We start from the raw sequence: 22,181 nt of genomic DNA, 5'->3' as shown, positions 1-22,181 counted from the left end.
CAAACACAGACAACACAAACACACACAGGACAACACAAACAGGACAACACACAAAATCAGGACAACAGGCATCAAAACACACACAAACACAAACACACACAAACACAGGCTGTGTGGTTCAGAATATGAGAAATGTGCAGGTCTGAAAAGAAAATGAATGGGAATGATTGGCACCATCTTATTCAAAACCAATTCACTTAAATTCACCTAGAAATCTGAAGGGGAAACATGAGTCAGCATCCAATCTTTCTAAGCTGATCCCATTGGAAGCTCACAATGACTGGCTCCTCAGGGGGGCTGGCTCAGGTAGAGAAATAAGAACGGGGGATGAAAAAGTAGAGAGACAGGAATAGAGGAGAGAGACAGAAGAGAGAGATCTGTCACTGTAGCTGTGGGAACGGGCTCAGAGAGGCAGGGGGATTGTGAGGTGAAGGGAGTCTGCTTGATTCTCAAAGTTGAACCATTTGATTTCTGACTCTTGTTATTATTTTCAGCTCCATTCTCCCTCCCGTAGAAACAGTAGTTTGACCGTAGTTTGACCTGACTCCGTTAGAATTGTCTGAACTTGAGAAAACAACGTTCAGAGGTTTTTCGCTGGCAATTTTCCACAACCGCTGACAGTTACACGAGGTGAGGAAACAAAACCACAAATCCGTCGTGTGTCAGTGTAACATCTAGCTAGAGGCAATCTACGCATCATACCGTCGGTTATACAATGGAAAGTCACATGATCATACTGACATTCCTAGACTAGACATACGGGGGTTAGGTCAAAAAAACAAGGAGAGATCAGGACAAAGATACCGAGCTGTTATTCCAGAAGGTTCTGTCCAGTCTGAGTGAGTCAGAGTCAGTCAGTTCAAATCAGCCCTATCTCTTTCAGGTGGGATTAAACATTTAACTCGTCCTGGCTGACATTGTGTTTATCTAAACCACATCTCCTCTGACCTTCTCCATCCTCCCTGATCAACCGTCCTCCCTAATGTTCCTGCTCATCAAAAAAAACACAGGGCACAGTCAAATGGGATGGCTGCGAAGCAATTAGGGCTGTTCCTCCACCGAGGCTAGAGGAGGCCAGCTAGTACAGCGCTACCGATAGGGAACGAGAGCTAACAGAAGCGGAATGCTAAACAGCCTCTTATTAGTCTGATTGGACTGCTGCAATATAACTGAAAAGCAGCAGGAGGGAGAGGCAGAAAGGGAGAGTGAGGAGATGAGGGAAAAAGAGAGAGAGTTAATTAGCCTAACCAGAGGACTGGGGGAGTCAAGGGTCTTCTGGGGAGAGAGGGAAAGTGAGAGCTGGAGGGTAGGAGGAAGAGGGGATAAGGGGGAAGGAGAGAGGAGGGGGAGGACAGAGGAAAGAAGAGCAGCGGTCCGGAACAGCTCTGATAGGCTATAGAGGAGAGACAGAGATGGCGAGGCCAGCTGTCCAGCCTTACAAGGCCAGAGTGGCAGTAGACTGGCAGGGTTTTGGCAGGAGAGGAAGGTGACTGTCTGGGTACACATTTGACAGGGGAAAAAAAGATAGTGTGTTTGAGTGCTTGTTCTGGCCTGTGCAGACAGAGTGTGCTCGTATGTGATAAGAGAAGTGGACAGCATTTTGTGTTTATACATAGTGTTTCGACTGGAGTATGTGTGAATTTGTGCACGTTTGCTTTTTTAGGGTGTGTGTGTGTGTGTGTGTGTGTGAGTGTGTGTGTGTGTGAGTGTGTGTGTGTGTGTGTGTGTGTGTGTGTGTGTGTGTGTGTGTGTGTGTGTGTGTGTGTGTGTGTGTGTGTGTGTGTGTGTGTGTGTGTGTGTGTGTGTGTGTGTGTGTGTGTGTGTGTGTGTGTGTGTGTGTGTGTGTGTGTGTGTGTGTAAACAGTACCAGTCAAAAGGTTGGACATACCTATTCTTTCAAAGGTTTTCTTATTTTTTACTTTTTTCTACATTGTAGAAAAATAGTGAAGACATCAAAACTTCGAAATAACACATGTAGTGTGTAGTAACCAACAACGAATCGAAATATATTTTATATTTGAGATTCTTCAAATTAGCCACCCTTTGCCTTGATGACAGCTTTGCACACTCTTGGCATTCTCTCAACCAGCTTCATGAGGTAGTCACCTGGAATGCATTTCAATTAACAGGTGTGCCTTCTTAAAAGTGAATTTGTGGAATGTATTTCCTTGTGTTGTGACAAGGTAGGGGATATACAGAAGATAGCCCTATTTGGTAAAATACCATGTCCATATTATGAACAGCTCAAATAAGCAAAGAGAAACAACAGTCCATCATTATTTTAAGACCTGAAGGTCAGTCAATGTGGAAAATGTCAAGAACTTTGAAAGTTTCTTCACTTCGAACACTGAATACAAAAAGAACAAGAGAAATAAATGAAAACCGAAATAGTTCTGTATGGTAAAACACAGAAAACAATTACCCACAACCCATTGTGGGAAAACAGGCTGCCTAAGTATGGTTCTCAATCAGAGACAACGAACGACAGCTGCCTCTGATTGGGAACCATACCAAGCCAAACACAGAAATACAAAACCTAGAATACACAACATAGAATGCCCACCCCAACTCACGCCCTGACCAAACTAAAACAGAGACATAAAAAAGGAACTAAGGTCAGGATGTGACAAGGGCTTAATAAAATATAAACTACAACTACAATACCGCACAGTCATAATACAGAACAGCTGGGGGAGGGGGAATCTACTTAAAACAATGACAGAGTGAAGGCCTATGACTTCACTTTGTGTGCTGACTGCAAGGAGATGCAGCAAGATGGAGAAGAAAACAGGGGGAGATGATGAATGGTAAAAAAGAAAGAAAATAAGAGATAAAGGCAGAAATGAAGGAGAAAATAAGGCATGAAAAAACATGCAGTGACAAGATTCCAGTGAGAGAGAGAGAGACACAGCGAGAGACAGACCGAGAAAGACAGAGACAGAGAGAGAGTGGACAGAGAGACACAGCGAGAGACAGACCGAGAAAGACAGAGAGACAGAGAGAGAGAGTGAAGAGAGAGACAGAGAGAGAGAACAGAAAGACAGAGACAGAAAGACAGAGAGAAAGAGAGAGAGAGACACAGCGAGAGACAGACCGAGAAAGACAGAGACAGAAAGACAGAGAGACAGAGAGAGTGGACAGAGAGACAGAGAGACAGAAAGACAGAGAGACAGAGAGAGAGTGGACAGAGAGACAGAGAGACAGAAAGACAGAGAGACAGAGAGGGAGTGGACAGAGAGACAGAGAGACAGCGAGAGAGTGGACAGAGAGACAGAGACAGCGAGAGAGAGTGAGCAGAGAGATTAGGGTATAAAACCAAACTCAGGTAATCCACTGCTTGCCTTCCCCTGGGGAGCTATGTGTCACAACCCCCACGCTACCACGGTAACCACAATCCTGCTGAGTGCACACTTCCTAGCGACTCCACCACAGAGGCACGGAGGAGAGAGAAAACGAGGCGGGGAGGACATAGAGAGTGATAAGCCTAACTACTGTAGGGGTGCTCTCCTCAGGTCAGAAACCCAAGACCCTGCCTCCTGTAATAATTACAGACACAGAAGAGATGAGACTTCATGCCATGAGACAGAGATAGAAAGCGCTGGAGGGACGTATGAGGTTCATTGTACAGGGTTAGCAGGGCTGGGGTATGCTGAAGAAGGGATTATGTGGGTGGAAGAGGTGGTAGGACAGGATATATGGTTAGGGGGAAGGATAGTCCTATCATCAACACGTATGCACACCACAATAAGAGATACTGGGCCAAATACCAGCTGAGAGAGAAACCAGTGTGTCTGTGTTGTGTGTGTGTGTGTGTGTGTGTGTGTGTGTGTGTGTGTGTGTGTGTGTGTGTGTGTGTGTGTGTGTGTGTGTGTGTGTGTGTTTGTGTGTGTGTGTGTGTGTGTGTGTGTGTGTGTGTGTGTGTGTGTGTGTGTGTGTAGCATATCAAATACAGCCTAGAGGGGGTGCACAGCTGTAAATCCACTGTCTCCTCTGGGTAGGTAGAGAGATACAGACATGGTTAATCTCTCCTTAGAGCTCCCGTGTCTGTAACCGAGTCTGTGCATCACAGAGGACTGCCGCATCACACTGACACTAAGCCTGTGTCTTTACCCCTGAGCACAGCAACACAACCACAGGATTAAACTACTACTGCACAAACTACTAGCCTAATACTCTTTTTGGTTCCAAGTGAACCCTTTCACAACTAAAAGGTTCTAAGTAGAACCTTGTCTGGGGTCTACCTGGAACTAAAAATGGTTCTATGGGGAAAACGAAGAAGACCATGAGAGGACCAAACAGAGAACAGCCCTGCCATACAAATCTAACCCTTCTTTTACCAGGCATTTTCTCCCAGAACAGGTTGAAGCCAGTTCATTATTTCACAGACACACAACGTGTCAGTCTTCTTCTGATGACGCCTGGACTTGACATCAGCGTGAGGACACGCCTCATTCTGGCCTCACGCCAATACAGGCAAAACAATACCGCGAAATGAGGGAAACCAAAACGAGCCATTTAAGGAGAATTTTACTTGAATAAATAAAACAAATGTCATTATTGAACATCCTCTACAGTTTCAAGGAGAATCAATACAACTAAAGCAGATAAATTGTGCTTGGCAGTCGTTATGATGACTGTAGAAATACTGGAGGCTAAAATGTCAAATGTAAATCAGGCAGTCTGTGCCATACTGACTAATATTCATAAGTGTATAATTAAAACATTTCATTTGTGTTCATTGACATATAATTCATCTGACTCATCCCCAAAAGACTAATTCCAACAACCAGATGTACGTCATTCCGTTCTGACTCATAAGCATTACCATACTTCATTACCATACTGCATGTTCATATTCATGGCTTGAAGCAGAGGTGAAGAGAAAATGTAGGAATACATCAACCCAAAAACTTTTTCCATTTCTCTTTCGTGAGATACAAAGAGTTGTTTTGTATCATCTTTTGTTTTGTTTCAAAAATGATCTTTATCTTTCCCTTGGGCAGACATGGAAAAAGCATACACAAGTAGACAATCACACGAGCACACACACACACACACACACACACACACACACACACACACACACACACACACACACACACACACACACACACACACACACACACACACACACACACACAAAGACCAGAGACTCCCAAAAGACCCCCAGTCCAGTTTGGGGCTCCACTCACCCCCAGTTTCCTGCTACGCATGCGGACGTATCCCTGCTTGACGATGTCGTTGAAGTTGGAGGCCATCTCTGTGGGAGCTGGGACCTGCTGGGGCCTATTGAGGCTAGCATCCAGTCCTTCTGTCCTCCAGTCCAGCCCTGCACCTAACCCCCCTCCCTCCCCTCCTCTTTCCCTCTTAAGTCCTGGGGTTACCTTCTCCCTCCTCTATATCAGCCAAATCTTCCTTTTCAGATCCTGTTGCCCTCAGACTGCGCTCACTCCTCTATTGCAGCTCGTTGTCCCCCACCGTCCTTTCGTTGCAGTCCCTAAAGAAGGAGAGAAGGAGAGAGAGAGGAGAAGAAACAGGGGATCTATTATTCATTAAAGTGGCAGGAGAGAATGGTAGTGGCTTGCAGACACACGGAACATTATCCTCCATTATTCATTGCTTTGGCAGACACCATTATTGAGGGCAAGTAGGTAGCATGGCTTCTGTGACACATCATTATGTATAGTGTACAGCACAGCCTCTGTCTCGGAGCTACTGGAACTACCATTAGATCGGGCTTGGAAACAGAGGCTCTTCCGGAGACCATCCTTCCCAGTCAAGCAAGAAGAAAACAGAGTAACGAGGGGAAACTCATTTTAAGTTCAGCCGGACAGCTGTAAACCAAAGCAGACTTTATGACTTCGTTATTGTTTCTAATGCTCTTCTGACAAAGCCCAAAAGCTTCTTCAATAACAACTCAAATCAAAAGAATGTTGGTTGGTTAAATGATCCGTCATGGAGACTGTTTGACACAGTATCGAGAGCAGCCATGTGATATGCAGAGCTCCACAGTGAGGGGGACTGTAGTTCCAATGGCATCAATGCCCCTATTCAGACATTCAAACACACACTTGTACACTCACTCGTAGAGATGCAATTTAAGCATGCACACAAGTACACACACAGACACATCACAAACACCATTGGAGGCATTGCAGAGTGAGACAGACAGGCAGGCAGAGTATCTCCTGTGACCATATGATGCCATTCTCAGGGTTCTGCTCTAGTGGTGCGCGGGTAAGCGGTTTGTTCACCCGCACCCACCCGCAATTGCTAGCAACCCATCTGCAACCACCCGACTATATGTGATACAGTGAAAATCCGAGGGCAGTACCCCACCCTAACTCGATAATATTGAATATGCGCTATAGGCTAATCAGATTGGATGAAAATAAAATTTGACAGGGGGCATAGGATTTTATTTGCCTGATTTAGATTATGTTTCTGCTTATAATTTCCGACATTTTGGTAGGCTATTTAGTCAAACTGTCTATAATTAAATACATGCAGCTTCTCTTCTGTCATTATAGCATAATGTCATAAATCAATAGAACGAATCCGATCTATCTAGTCCATCTCGGTAAATGTCTCTGTCATCTCAAAAAAAAGAAAAAAAGGAACAATTTTCTGTGTAAAAATGTCCAAATGACATCAGTTTGACCGGTTGTAAGGGAATAGAAGCTGTGAAAATGACCCAACATGTTTCTGATAAGATTTCAGTTCGGCTTGGATGCATATTTTATGTGGTTGAAATACTATCAGTTTTTATGATGCTGATAAAGACAGCACCTCTACAGATGGCATCTAATTGCACATTCTCTCAAGATGCTGAAAGAAAGAAATCATATTTCTCCACTCATGTTCCCAAATAGTAATTTAGCCTACATTTTGTGTATCATTTTACTACAATAAATTCTTAATATTAAGGCTGTGAAAGGTTATAGACCTACAGTCAGTGTCCAGACAGTTTTCATTTAACCCATCAGAACAGCAGGCTACAGTTCCCTTGACGTGCCATTTAAAGTCCCCATCTTGTGACTGTCCAATTTGTGTAACACCCAACAATCACCACACATAACACTGCTATCATCCTCTTTTCCCACTTCAACAAATCTTTCCCAAACATTTACTTTTCTGGCCCTCCCTTCTCTTCATTTTCAACTATCCCTTTAGAAGCTTTTCTCTATTGAATTAAAACTCAGACATTGTCCTTTTTTGCCTCTGTGGATCGACTTTTAACTTTTTCTGCCCGTTCCCAAAAGCGTTTGGCAATTGCCGTGTAGGCTGCTTGGCGCGCGTACAGTTAGATCCTGAAGCCTAGGCTTACATGCTGACCAGACCGGACACGTCGCGTGCGCTAGCATCGCAAAATACATTTAGAAATCCATGTTATTCAATTATTGCACCCACACTGCTCGAGTGCGCCAACGAGTGTCTGCGTTGCCAAGGGCTAAAATAGAAGTCCTTTCTATTTCTGACGTAGATCGCGCTGAAAGTCCTGCCTCTCCCATCTCCTCATTGGTTTATAGAAGCAGGTACCCACGTGCCATCTCCTCATTGGTTATACCCACGTGGGTAATTGAAAGACAAACTGTTTTGCCGGAAGTCGTGGTAATACTATGAAAGTTTAGATGCCGATCACCATATAAGTTCAAAGATGAAAAAGCCTGGAAGGAGGAGAGATGACTAGAAATGATTCGCTTGGCCGTTTTATGTGTGGATTAATTGGCAGAGTAGAGGACCTTGTGCATTTCAGGTAAAATAACAACTCAATGTTTATATACCAGGGCAAATTAGCTAGCAACAGCAAGCTAGCTAAATAGGACAAATTAGCTAGCAAGTGCAGGCTAACTAGCTAAATTTCCATACATGTTTAATGCTTTTCGACCTGTCCCCAAATTAATGTCATCGGTTCAGAGTTTGTTTTCATATTTTGACCTGCGTGTCGTGATCGCGTTTGGTGTAGGGGGACAAAATAAATGTATGCACGATAGCGCACGATGGCGCACGTGCGCAGCCGGTTTGGGTTCCGTGTTATGCACTAACTCCAGATCGCCTAAAATAATGAAAGGAAAACCTCAATGTAGCCTATAGATATAAATCAATGTAGTCTATAGATATAAATCGCACAATAATTATATATGGATTTTAAAGTATTGTTTTGTCTTGATTCAACCGGCCGGCCCGCCACCCACCCTCCCTTCATCCACACAATATTTAATGATCCTAAACACACCCACCCAGCGGATATAACCCCGGGGACTGCGGGTTATAAGTCAACCCATGCATCACTATTCTGCTCGCTGGGGGGCAGAAATCAGTGTGGTGCATCTTCTCCCAGAGGAACTGGCGCTAAATCTCCCTGACAATGGTGGAACAGAGACATTAAACTTTAACAAGGTCCTCATTAACCAGGACAGAGCCAGGCTAATCGCTCACAGCACTGTTGTTTTAGAGAAGTGGCTCACACACACTGGGGAGGGGGCTAACACATATACACACAAACACACACACCTTACAGACAGACAGACACACCTTACAGACAGACACACCTTACAGACAGACAGACAGACACACAGACACACAGACACACCTTACAGACAGACACACCTTACAGACAGACAGACAGACAGACAGACAGACAGACAGACAGACAGACAGACAGACAGACAGACAGGCAGGCAGACACAGACAGACAGACAGACATACCTTACAGACAGACAGACAGACACACCTTACAGACAGACAGACAGGCAGACAGACAGACAGACAGACACACACACACACACACAACATATAGAGCTAAACAGCTGCAGACTGGCTCCACTGTTGCCCTCTGGGACTGCTGGTGTCACCGTGGTGGGTAACCTAGCTTGCCAAGCTCCTAACAGCATTCTAAGAAAGTAGTACCTGGCAAAGACACACGGCTGGGAACAAGAATATATGTCGGCTGAGCAGAGGATCCTTATGTGGATGGGATTGGCTCAATGTTAGCATAGTGGGAGTGCTTGAGACACACTTGATGTGCCATTATATCTTGGAGCACAATTGGAAAGCGATTAAATCCCATGAAAGCTATTCAAATGAGACAAATGTGCACCCCGGTGAGATAAAATAACTCCCAGGGTGATGCTTAGTTAAACAGAGCTTCAATAGAGTACGTATGGAGGTGATTGAGGAATCAGGAGGATTTGTACAACTCTACACATTACACATGCTGTATTACAGATCTATTCAACATCCATGGTCAGCAGTGAATAACCTGGAGAACAGGGATTGTTGCCTGCAGCCAGAGGTGGGCTGGTGTGTGAGGAAGATCAATAAAGAGTGCAAGGGTGCACACAATGGAGGATCAGCTTGTCAAAACCCAACATCAAAAAAAAAGGACATGCCATTGATTCTGATCCTGCACTGACTGATTCTGTGCTAGCCTCTACAGTGAAACACCAGGGCCCCGTTCTCCCTCTACCCCCTCTCCACCCCATAATCATTGAGATGTGCTGATTTACCTTTTTTTTCCCACGATCGATACACATCGGCAGCTTTTTCCCCCCTGAGACGGACAGTAAACGGCCCGCGGGTGATGTATCACTGAGCAACACATTAGTATTAATATACGTTCAGTGTGTGGAGAACACATTGTCCCGACAGAAACAAAGCCTTATCACGCCTTGTGTCAGCACAGGAAACCACTCCATTGTACTCTGCTTGTTTTACACGACGGCGCATCGCCACTAGGCCGGCACAGAGCCGGGAGTGGGATTCTAGGAACAGACAGACAGACAGACATACAGTATCGTCAGTCACTACTTCATAATGTGTGTTTATGGTAGAGGGGAACATTGGAGTGTCTGTCGGGACCCAGGTGCCGGGGATGGTAATAGGCAGATAATGAATTCAGAGATTAGTGAATCCCACTTCGCTCCTCTCCCAGCGAACGAGGAACAAACAGCTTGTTAAAGAAGGACGTGAGGTGAGACGGCGGGGGTAACAGTGCTTTAACGAAGGCGAGGCAGGAACACCTGTTCCTGCTGGAAGTGTAGGTTGAGACAAGAGGCTGCAGACAGGCCTGTCTCTGGGAACAGAGCGACTTGATAATAAGCGGCTTTGAGGAGGGCCTTTCGGGTGTCGTCTGTTCTCTACTTTCTTTAGAGGAAACGTTAGATCACACAGCTGGCTGCTAAACCTCTTCTTAAAGCCCATCAGCTCCTCTCAGCCACACATTTAGGGAGGAACCTGGAGTTCCAGTGTATACACATGACTATAAAGGACAATGTGTACAAATTAAGAAGGAGAATGTAACTGTGGAAAATAAGCACATTTCAGATGGTTAAAAAAAAAAAACTTTTCCGTACATCCACTGTAACCATGGGAACCTAAACGTGTATCCCCAAAAAGGCCTGTCTGCGCTATGGGAGAAGAGAGGAGACAATGTACAGCTCCCTGACAGAGAGAACAGAGATATGCCATGCTCGGAATAACAATAGGGAACCGTGTCTGTGAGCTTGATCTCATATCTCATTCACCATCACCGAGTCATTTAAAGGGGCATATCATATCAGAAGTCAGTTGTCAACGGAATACTTGCACACGTCAGTCACGCAAAATCTACCGTGACTGAACTGTGAATGTTGTTTTACTAGATTGTTTTTTCCCAATGTTGTCATCTTTTAAAAACCAAGGTGTGTCACGGCCTGACCTTAGAGAGCCTTTTTATTCTCTATTTTTGCTAGGGTGGGTACTCTAGTTTGTGTATTTCTATGTTGTCCTGGTATGGTTCCCAATCAGAGGCAGCTCTCCCCAGCCCGGTACGTCTTGTGCCAGCTACACGCACCAGGCCTCCAGCGACAGTCTGCTATCCAGAGCCTCCAGCGACGGTCTGCAGTCCGGATCCAACAGCGATGGTTCCCAGTCCGGAGCCTCCAGCGACAATCCCCAGTCCGGAGCCTCCAGCGACGGTCCCCAGTCCGGAGCCTCCAGCGACCGTTCCCAGTCCGCAGCCTCCAGCGACGGTTCCCATGGTCAGGATTCTCCAGTGATGGTTCCCATGGTCCGGAGCCTCCAGTGATGATCCATGACCCGGAGCCTCCAGCGATGATCCATGGTCCGGAACCTCCAGCGATGATCCATGGCCCGGAACCTCCAGCGATGATCCATGGCCCGGAGCCTCCTGCAAGGGTTCCCAGTCCGGAGCCTCCGCCGGTGCCCCCGGCGACGATCTATGGTCCGGGGCCTCCGGCGACAATCCACGGTCCGGAGTCCCCGGCGACGATCCATGGTCCGGTGCCTACGGCGACGATCCACAGTCCGGAGTCCCCGGCGACGATCCACGGTCCAGTTCCTCCGGCAACAATCCACTGTCCGGTTCCACGGAAGCGGAGGGATCCGCGAGCGGAGCGTGGTCTTCGTCCCGAACCGAGCCGCCACAGAGGCTAGATTCCCACCCGGACCCTCCCCCATAGAGTCAGGTTTTGCGGCCGGAGTCCGCACCTTTGGGGGGTGTACTGTCACGCCCTGAATTAGAGAGCCTTTTTATTCTCTATTTTGGTTAGGTCAGGGTGTGACTAGGGTGGGTACTCTAGTATATGTATTTCTATGTTGGTCTGGTATGGTTCCCAATCAGAGGCAGCTGTCTATCGTTGTCTCTGATTGGGGATCATATTTATGCAGGTCTTTTTCCACCTGTTGTGTGTGGGATCTTGTTTATGTATTGTTGCTTGTGAGCACTGCATAGCTTCACGTTTCGTTTTGCGCTTTATTGTTTTCTGTGAGTTTCTGCGCCTTGGTCCAGTTATTCCAATGAACGTGGCAAGGTGAGGCTAGCCAATGTTCACTACAAAAAAAATTCTGTCACTGAAATTTCACGTCTGCTAAACAAGCAAACGTGAACATTGTGAAAATTCTGTGCAACTTCTGGCACGTTTACTGTGAACGCCGTGTTTGTACCTGCTTTAAGTTACAGTTATAACAGTGGCCAAGTACGCTATCTTGTGGTGTTCAATGTCGGCCTACAATCCTTGAGACTTTTAAAAAAACATGTAGGGATTGACATTAACCTGCTGATCCACTTGTCTTTCAGACAAGGAGTTGACTGAAAATGTTGTGTTGTTTGATGCAAGAAACCACTTTACAAAATACAACTCATTATTATTGCCATACCATTACAACAGAGAATCAGACAAATTATGCTGCCCTCTGCCTATTGGCTACTTAGCTTATTCAAGCCTGTCTCAAAATACAACACTGACCCTTTAAAAAGCTCTTTACCTTACTTGCTTTCAAAGATGTCTAGAAATGCACACGTTTTGTGCTCTTGTGGGATGCAACCACTCCCCCATTGCTGACTAGAAAGTAGCTATAACTGGGATAATAACTCACTAATTAGCAAAGAATTTGAACAAATGTGCACAGGTGGCAAGATGCAGCTCTCGCTTTGATCTCAAAACAAGCGCATCTACTCACGCTGTAAAAACAGTCCAGCTCAGTATGGGCCCGAGTCATGCCTTTAAATGCAATAGAATCCTACTCCAATGTGCTCTGCCTACAAGAAAATCTCTTGCACAGTTCGTTTTGTTTCAGGATGTTGCATTGAAAGTGGCATTGGTTCGAGCACAATTCGCACAGTAGTGTTAACTAAAGGGGAAAAGTAGACATTTTTGTGAAGTTCAATCTGATGCGCGAGCTGAAATGTCTTCTGCGAGGCAGTCCCGGGGGAGCTGCGCCGCCCGATTGCAGCTTTGAGGGAACAACGAGGCCAAATCTACCGTATGGCTGTCTTGAAATGCACTTTCCTCTCTTCTCGCCTGATAACTGACCCTTCCTGCTCCCTCTCTCCTCTCTGCGTTGTATTGTTGATGTCAGAGTTCGATATGGATCCCACTCTGCCCTGTTGCTGGAAGATGGATTGAACCACACACACAGAGCCAGCAGCTACATGGACCTCCTGACCTGTTGAGATGTGAGGGAGGTGTGGTAGCTAGAGGCAGGGAAGTGTGTTAAACCACAGATGACCCATTATGCATATATTGACCAGATACTCAAGAGGCTGCTCTAACAATGAAAATAAAATGTCTTCAAAAATGGAAGGCAGTCGGGAGGAGGCAGGTGGGACCATTCTAGCCAATGAGACGGCAGAACAACAGGCACAACTTCAATAGAAAGTGTTTTTTTTTTTTCAAAGTTGTCCTACTTCTATCAATACACTCGTAAAAACATAAGCATTACACAACTTCCGTTCGATCAAATAAGCCACAGGTAGCAAATAAGCTAGTCATTTTTTTTTGCTAACCAAATACTACACTCTCATTGACCTCCTTACAAAAACACCTCATTTGGTGAGCAAAAATAAAAAAACGAAGACAGATTTTGGGCCCAGTTATTCCTCTCGCTTTGCCGCAATCCTCTCTGGTGAAACACATATCGGTGCTCCTATCACCATACCACGAGCCTATCAGCACTGAATCACTCGCAGCCGATCGTTTGCCGGGGCTGGCATGAATAAAGGTCACACACTGGTAGAACATTATACAAGCAACAGTAAAGCAACAGTAAAGTAATAGACACTGCACATATCTGACATCTGTATTCAGGCAACAGGAGTCTTAGACAGGGCAGAGAATGCAGGAGAGCTGCTTAGCTGACAGGAGGAGGAGAGAATGCAGGAAGTTTGTGTTTGCTGGAGGCTAAATGTGTCTAGGCAAAGAGGCCTGTGTCAGTTTGAGTTCTTATGAGCGAGGGCATGCTTATTGTGATACTGCCTGAGATAGCTTGAGGCTAAGAGGCAGATCGTGTTAGAGAGCCTTGGCTAACTGGAGTCGAGAGGAATAGGGGGAGTTAGTAGCAGGATACAGAATGTAACCTAATGTGGAAAGGGGAGTGACTCCACTATCATCATGACGTTGGTTGTAGTTACAGACAGACGCCTCAGCATCTGTACTCCAACAGACAGACCTTCTGTGTGTGTGTGTGTGTGTGTGTGTGTGTGTGTGTGTGTGTGTGTGTGTGTGTGTGTGTGTGTATGTAAATGAGTTAACAGCTGAGCTGTAGAGCAGCACAGCAGCTCTCCCTGCAATGTGTACCAGTTGGAACTGCTGTCTGGTGAATCCAATCCCCCGTATCCTCTCTCTCTCAGCTGTGCCTATCTCAGCCTAATCAAATCCCCAGAGCACCAGGTGTGCCCCGGGCAGGTTAATCTAATGCCAGGTGTGCCCATCTCAGCTGAATTAGATCATGCTACATTAGGCGCAAGACAGATCCAGATATGTCATCTTCTCTCTGGGAGCGACACTGGGCGAGGGAGGGAGGGAGGGAGGGAGGGCAAAAAAAGTGAGTGCGACAGAAAAAAGGGGTTGATTGTCAGTGTCAGGTCAATTTCATGAGCCACTTCACTTCCATTCCCTTGGAGAGGTTAGTGAGGTGAAAAGAATGGAGCATTCCAGCCATCGATCAGGTGGGGAGGGGAAGGAGAGAGAGCAGATTGACTGCAGTGTAATGCTATGAGTGTGTGTGTGTGTGTGTGTGTGTGTGTGTGTGTGTGTGTGTGTGTGTGTGTGTGTGTGTGTGTGTGTGTGTGTGTGTGTGTGTGTGTACGTGCACACGTCTTCATAGGGTTAATAACTTCAGCTCTGTGAGTTTGACAGATTTTCTCAGATTTACTCTGTGATGTTCAACAGCTTCAACTTGGAGAAGACGGCATCCATTTAGGGAGCGACGAAAACGACCCCAGAGGTTCATTTTCTATCTTGTTCTGACTTCCTCTTCCACCCACACGTCAATGTCACCCATCGCTCTCCTTTCACCATTGATTATACAGTATGTCTATCTCTGTTTTTACCCCCATGTCACTCAGCCTATTCTATAAATGGGACCTTTATAATAATGAGTCATCCTCACCCTCCACAAACTGAGGGCATCATGTGACAGCCATTCACCAGGAGAGAGGCTTTGCGTGCTGGGGTGGCATCCTCCCCACGGAGCAGACGGCTGTCTAACACACAGGGGGCAACAAGCAGCTGGTACACAAGATGGTAGAGGGGGTACCAGCCAAGAGGGAGGATCAACCAGTAAAAATACCAATGACTGTTCCATTACATGAAGGAGAAAAGATGGAGGACAAGACAGACAGACAGACAGACAGACAGACAGACAGACAGACAGACAGACAGACAGACAGACTCAGGAAGAGGGCAAATGGTAACTTCCACTTGTGAAGGTTAGTGAGTTATTGTTGTTGCTCCAGTAAGAGCCAGTGTTTAAGGGCACATCAAGTTTACTCCGCCATCTTGATATCATTAATGTCAAAAGAACACCCCAGACAGGTACGCCACTAAAGTCTCACAAGAGAAACTCTTTCAACCTGCCAAAATCTCTGTATCCCATGAGCTTTCGTCAGACTGTGCAGTTTCTTCAGACTACCGGTATTACTCCTTGTCCACATACGCACGCACGCACACCACGCACTCACACACACACATAAACACACACCACGCATGCACGCACACACACACATAAACACACACCACGCACTCACACACACACATAAACACACACCACGCACTCACACACACACATGAACACACAGCACGCACGCACGCACACACACACATAAACACACACCAATTATTATTTGACTCCACAAACAGACCCCCTGGGAAGAGAGCTAGGAAAAGGCCCAGGGAACGCCCCCTCCCTCCGTCTACTCCCTCCATCTATCCCCTCGCTTAATGAGGACAGACAGACTGCTGTGAAGAAGGGATGAGGTCAGGGGAAGATGTGGGCAGGAAAAGGACAGAGAGAACAAAGATGGAGAGAAGGAGGATAAAAAGGAAGAGAGGGGCTCCTTGGGGTGATAATAGGCAGCTCTGTCACAGTAATGGCTAATGAAATGCCACACCAAGTTTCAGAGCTCGTTTCATTCTTCTTTTCCTTCGTTGAGTCTGACACATACACCTTAAACTGTCTTTAAAAATGGGTAGCGGAAAAGGACATTCATACCATGTGACCGTCTGGGGAATGGATCAGTGTGTCGATACAAGGCTGGCTAAAACGATTGACAGAGGACATGACAGAGACTTGACATCGAATGGCTGTTTTGGACATTGTCCTGGGACCGTTGTTCTAAGAGAAACTATGGTCGATCTGAATCAGCACGGGGTCACATAACGACCCCGGCCAAAAACAGATCAACTGTGGACCGGGACCTGCGCTTATTAAGTTTAGCCAATCACGGCACATTAACACAACTGATCCCCCGCCTATGCAAGATTAGAATAATTTATCATTGATCAAGAATCAAATTGCCCCACTCTATTTGGACTCTATTTCTATTACTATTTCTATTTCTTCCACTCTATTTCTGCCAGTGGCTGTGAGTCTTGAGGTCATTGTAGGATACAGTGTCCAATTCAATCACAAAGCCAGCCTGCCCCCCTGGGATCCAGAGAGCCAATGAAAGGTGGATGTAGAAGTGAGAATCAATGAATACACAGCAGTTTATTAAACTAGCATTTTACGCTCTGGTATGATATCGACGGACAAACGGGAGCACGGTATTAAGTTAGGCTGGCTGCTCATTCGACAGGAGCCCGGGAATTGGCAATGCAAAGCACTTCCCACAGAGAACTGTTAAAAAAAAAATATAGACTCCATTTTATGGTATCAACTTTTGGTTTGACTGAACAATAACTCGAAAATGGAGTCCAAGGAGACAAACCAAGCGAAGGCAAACAACAGAACGTCAAATAAAAGACTGCTGGCTGTGCCAAAGGGTTCAGGGGCAAGGACAAGGTTGAAGAGAATAAAAGCAGCCTAGGACTACATTTGGAACGACAGTGGGGAAGGATGAGAGAAAGAGAAAAAGCGAGAGGGCAAGGTGCATTCCACTCTGTTGTTCCGCCTGTCGTCCCCTCGGCCATGTTGTGGTGAAGGGCGTTTCATGGCGCTTTCTAGACAGGGGGCTTTCTGTCGGCCTGGAGCTTTTTGTCTCCACTGTCAGCACAGAGAGAATTACCTGCAGTCGCAGCGCTGACCCGGACACCGATAAAACACGATGAGGACAGAGAGAAAGATGGAACATGGAAAGAAAAGAGAATGACATCTTCGCGGATGTAATTATGGTAATGTCCAGACATGTTATTTGGTGTGATTTTTTTTTGATTATGTTATTTCTTTCTTTCCTTTGGTTTTCATCTAGAGATGAAATCTGTCATTCTGCCCCTGAACAGGCAGTTAACCCACTGTTCCTAGGCCATCATTGAAAATAAGAATATGTTCTTAACTGACTTGCCTAGTTAAATAAAGGTCAAATAAAAAATATGAAATGGTGTGGGAAATTAGCGTGAGCTAGAAACCCTAGTGCAATGCGTCGGACGATTGCTTGTTCAATGTGTCTATGTGTTTGTTCTTGTCCCTATCCAAATAAACTAGACAAAAAGGACAAAATCAGGCATAACGTGAAGAAAGAAGACTGATTGGTTGATTGAATTTCCCCCATTTCTCTGGCAGGCTGCAGTGAGTCCTGCCACCCCTACAGCTGAGTCAACTGATATCGTGTGGATGTGTGTGAGTGTGTCTCACAGTGTGTCTTACGGATTCAGGATGTAGGACACCACAGAGTTTACCCTGTAGCTTACACTTACACAGCTCCTCAAAACCCAACTTCACGCCAGAAATCAAATACTTTGTGTTTTGTCGCAGTACCATTACAGAGGAGTTTTGGGTGTGTGCGCAGGTCACCTCACATGCCCCTTCAGAGTTCCCCCTGCCCCAGTAACACTCCTTTCGCCGGCCCTCTCTCCCTCCCAATTCTATCTCATCCTCCTCATCCTCCTAAACCTCCTATCACATCGTGCATAACCCCCCGGCTCATAATCCTTGTATCATATCCCATTAACCCCCCCCCCCCCCCAAAAAAAAAAAAATCTGCTAAAGCTCCCATATACTCGCACACACTACACACACACACACACACACACACACACACTACACACACATACACACACATACACACACTACACACACACACACACACACACACACTACACACACACACATACACACACATACACACACATACACACACATACACACACATACACACACACACACACACACACACACACACGCTTATCCTCCACAAAGAGAATAAGAAGGAATAGGGGATTCATTCTCACTATATTCTCTGATTCTCTGCCCTAGGTCTTTATCCCCAGTCTTTATCCCCAGTAGGAGGCTGGAGGAATCAATGCCCAGGGCTAAAGGAACCCAGCTGACCTCAGAAACAAGTGAGAGGTCGCTCTTAATTAATACAGCTTGGCTACTGCGGGCAGGGTTTAACCCACCATGCCTGGCTCACTGGGAGAAACACAGGGAGAGAGAGAGGGGAGGGGGGAGATTCTACACTATGAGCAGGCCGGAAAAAAAGATATTCTAATATGTTCTGACCACACAGTCCACCGAGAGAGATGTTCTTAGAACATCTCAACGTTTCCATCCCCCGGGGGCTGGGAGTAGTGAGTGGGTGGAAGGCCGGATCATTCTCCCACTCTTGAAAAGGATGGAATAAGGACCCGAAACTAAGCCAGTGCCTGAGCGGTTCTCTGGAGAGGTGAGGTACTAGCAGCTATGACAAACAGTAGCATCCACACCCACAGTAAACACGGACACAGTGTAGGAACACACCATCTCTCGCCCTCTGCACCGTGAGCTCCTCCAGTCCGGCACTCTGGCACATCCAATACCTTCCTCTTCCCACCTCCGGCACAACCCATAGCGCACTGCTCTGTCATCATCAAAAACCACTCTGAGAATGAGGATGAGGGCGAGAGAGAGAGAGCGAGAGAGAGAGAGAGAGAGAGAGAGAGAGAGAGAGAGAGAGAGAGGGACAAGGGGAGAGCACGCACAAAGTGCTAAACGAGCAATAAAGTTGACAGCAGAGAGAGGCCATTCATCTTGCAGCCAGAGAAGAGGCTCCAGAGTTAAGAAGCTGGCTAGCACCGTATTTACACCATCTATCAGAGGACAACACACACAGTACATCACTACAACCATAACAGAGCACTATGTGGACAACAGTGGAGGCTGCGGAGGGGAGGACGGCTCCTAATAATGGCTGGAACGGAGCAAATGGAACGGCATCAAACACACGAGAACCACGTTTGATGTATTTGACACGATTCCACTCATTCTGGCAGGCAGGAGGGAGGGATCGTGTCACTGGCAGGGCTGGGACAGGAGGGACTGTAGCCCAGGCAGCAGGAGTTGTCCCCCAGGTCCCCCCTCACCTGTCTGTGACCCCAACTAGACAGACACACACACCCAACCTAAACCAACCTCGGCTTCAACCTCTCCATGGCCCTACTGAGGAAGAGTCCTGACAGCAGACATACATGGACAGGCATATGTGCAAGGATGGATGCTGGCACAGACGCATGAATGCACACAGACACATAGTCTTGCTCTGATTGGGTGCCACAGAAAGTGAGCTCACAGAGAGAGATAGAGAGAGAGAGAGAGAGAGAGAGAGAGACAGCGAGACAGAGGGAGAGAGAGATATTTCGCCTGAAGCCAGCACTAGGGAATGACGACAGACGCGACGCCCTGTCTGCTCACGTCTACTATCTGTCACAGATAACACACACACACACACACACTCACACACACACACACACACACACAATCCTCATAGACAGACACCAGACACTCTGTCTGCAAGCGCGTCCTATCAGACAATGCCCCATAGCCAGCGAGCTCATACACACACATAATATATATATATATATATATACATCACACACACACACACATTACATACACATTCTAACAGGGAGAAAATGGAGCCTTTATCTAGTTGGAGGATAAGAGGACTATTGACTAGGGAGATTGCTAGAGGCTGGCAGGCATGCACACTCCAGCCTATCACTGGACATAGTGTATAAAACCCCACATATCCTAAACCAACAAACACACACAATAAAAAAATAACACACAACTTCATAATCCCATGCAAACCCATTTATGACCAATAAAAGAGTACCATCTTCCCATCCTAATACTTCAGGGTGTTTTTGGACATGGAGTCTGGGCTGCATTTGGGAGCTGATAATCATCGTTAACCCTTGCAGTGAAAGCATACACACACAGATCGCCATCTGAACCCTTTCGGTCCTGTGAAAACACACCCTCGGGTCATTACCAGCAGAGGGGTGTGGGAAAGTGACACAGGTAGGGGCCAGGTTACAGACACTAACCCTGTGTTCTAAACGGCCCGATATTCCCTGTGTAGTGCACTACTTTTGACCAAGGCATTTGCTTGTGTGCCAAGGCATCATCGCAGTAGTCTTTTGTGATCATCCATAACTTGAACCCTGTCATAACATCATTTTGCAGCACACAATCACGTTTACATTTTACAATCTAGAGATGTTTTCTGTCAGAAGAAACCCACAGGTGATACACTCTTAGAAAGAAAACGGTTCCAAAAGGATTCTTTGGCTGTCCCCATAGGAGAACCTTGTTTAGTTCCAGGTAGAACCCCTTCTGCTTCCAGGTAGAACTCTTTGGGTTCCATGTAGAACCGTCTGTGTAAAGGGTTCTACATGGAACTCAGAAGGGATCTACCTGGAACCAAAAAGGGGTTCTAACCTGGAACCAAAAAGGGTTCTCCTATGGGGGACAGCCGAATAACCCTTGTAGGTTCTAGATAGCACCTTTGTCTTTCTATTGGTGTACGAGAGAAGGGAGATTGAATTTCAACCCAATAAAACGCTCCCTAGCACAAAAGTACAGTCAGTGAAATGTAGCCGTGTTCTTCATTTGGAACCAGTGATATTTGCTTTCCAGTGCTGCGGGTGTTTTTTTTCTCCATCTCTCTCTCTCCATCAAGACGGGATCCGTTTAACTCGCAACCACCAGACTTTTGAATTGTCTAAGAGAGGATTTTAAAGTCAATTGAGTCCTTCCGACATTTTTTGTTGTTGCCCTCAGCAAGCTGTACTACTTTCTAGAAGAAAACACAAGTCACTTAGCAGTCAGAGCCCTAAACGCACGCACGCACACTCACACGCACACACACACACACACACACACGGTCTGTTTGAAAACACCCATTCTGTCTAAAGAGTTCCTGTTCTGAAGAGTTATACAGTAGCTCACATAATCTGAGCAAATACTAATCTGGTGAGCAGTTTCATCCTGGGATCTGGCTTGCCTTTTCACTTGACTGCCTGATTTGCATTTCTACTTAAGCAAGGTAACAGATCTTAGAGCACACAAAGCATCCATTGAGACAATAAGCCAGCCTTAATAAATACAGAGGTGGTGTTTATTAAAGCTGCTCAAATCTACTGCTGACCCCTTGAGATGTGGATTCTGCTGCTACTGCAAAATGAACAGTTTGGCCTGACCAAGCCGAGAGAAGGCGGTGGTGGTGATGGAGGGGGGGGGGGGGGCAATGCAGTTAGAAATAGGATAGCAATAACTGGAACAGAAAGGGATGTAGAAAAGAGAGAAAAAGAGAGGGAGGTCACAGAGGGAGGTAGCGCTGGAAAGAGCTTTGATGCTACATTATCTTTTCACCCTTGCTATGCTGCCCCAGGTTGTGCTCTCCCCTCAACACAAGAGGCTCATCGTAATGGCCGGAACGGAGTAAATGGAACGGCATGAAAACACCTGGAAACTGTGAGCTTGATCTATTTGATATCATTCCACTGATTCCACAACGATCAATACCACCAGCCTGTTCAACCTATTATGGTGCCAGCGACCTCCTGTCCCCCTCAACAGACACACACTGCATGTGACACACACACACACACACACACCACACACACCGCCTGCAACATGCACACACATGCGTACACACGTGCACCACCCCATTAACATACAGTCGTGGGGTAACTATGCAGATGTCTAGGGAACACTGCACCTCAGAATCTGTGCCACAGTCACTGTCAAACTATCAGCCCTTTTCTCTCCCCATTCAACTCAATGAATACCATCTGCCAAGCCAGGGACAGAAAACAGAACAGCCCACAGACCTTACAGAGAGACTGGCGCCTTGAGGGTGTGGGTTTATGTGTGTGTGTGTGTGTGTGTGTGTGTGTGTGTGTGTGTGTGTGTGTGTGTGTGTGTGTGTGTGTGTGTGTGTGTGTGTGTGTGTGTGTGTGTGTGTGTGTGTGTGTGTG

The 22,181-nt window shown here is 46.3% G+C and overlaps 1 protein-coding gene across 1 annotated transcript in view; it reads right to left on the bottom strand.

The window, feature by feature from the left end:
* Positions 1-22,181, bottom strand: part of LOC139411345 (docking protein 4-like) — a 49,898-nt gene that overhangs the window by 13,544 nt on the left and 14,173 nt on the right. Inside the window, exon 2 of the mRNA XM_071157601.1 lies at positions 5,193-5,497. Coding sequence (XP_071013702.1) covers positions 5,193-5,258 — 66 coding nt within the window. The 5' untranslated portion in view covers positions 5,259-5,497. The remainder of the gene's footprint in view (positions 1-5,192; positions 5,498-22,181) is intronic.

The sequence above is a fragment of the Oncorhynchus clarkii genome, chromosome 6 (genome assembly GCF_045791955.1).
Source record: "Oncorhynchus clarkii lewisi isolate Uvic-CL-2024 chromosome 6, UVic_Ocla_1.0, whole genome shotgun sequence".
Lineage (NCBI taxonomy): Eukaryota > Metazoa > Chordata > Actinopteri > Salmoniformes > Salmonidae > Oncorhynchus > Oncorhynchus clarkii.
The sequence above is the reverse complement of the archived record's forward strand: the minus strand, read 5'-3'. Positions and strand labels throughout refer to the sequence as shown.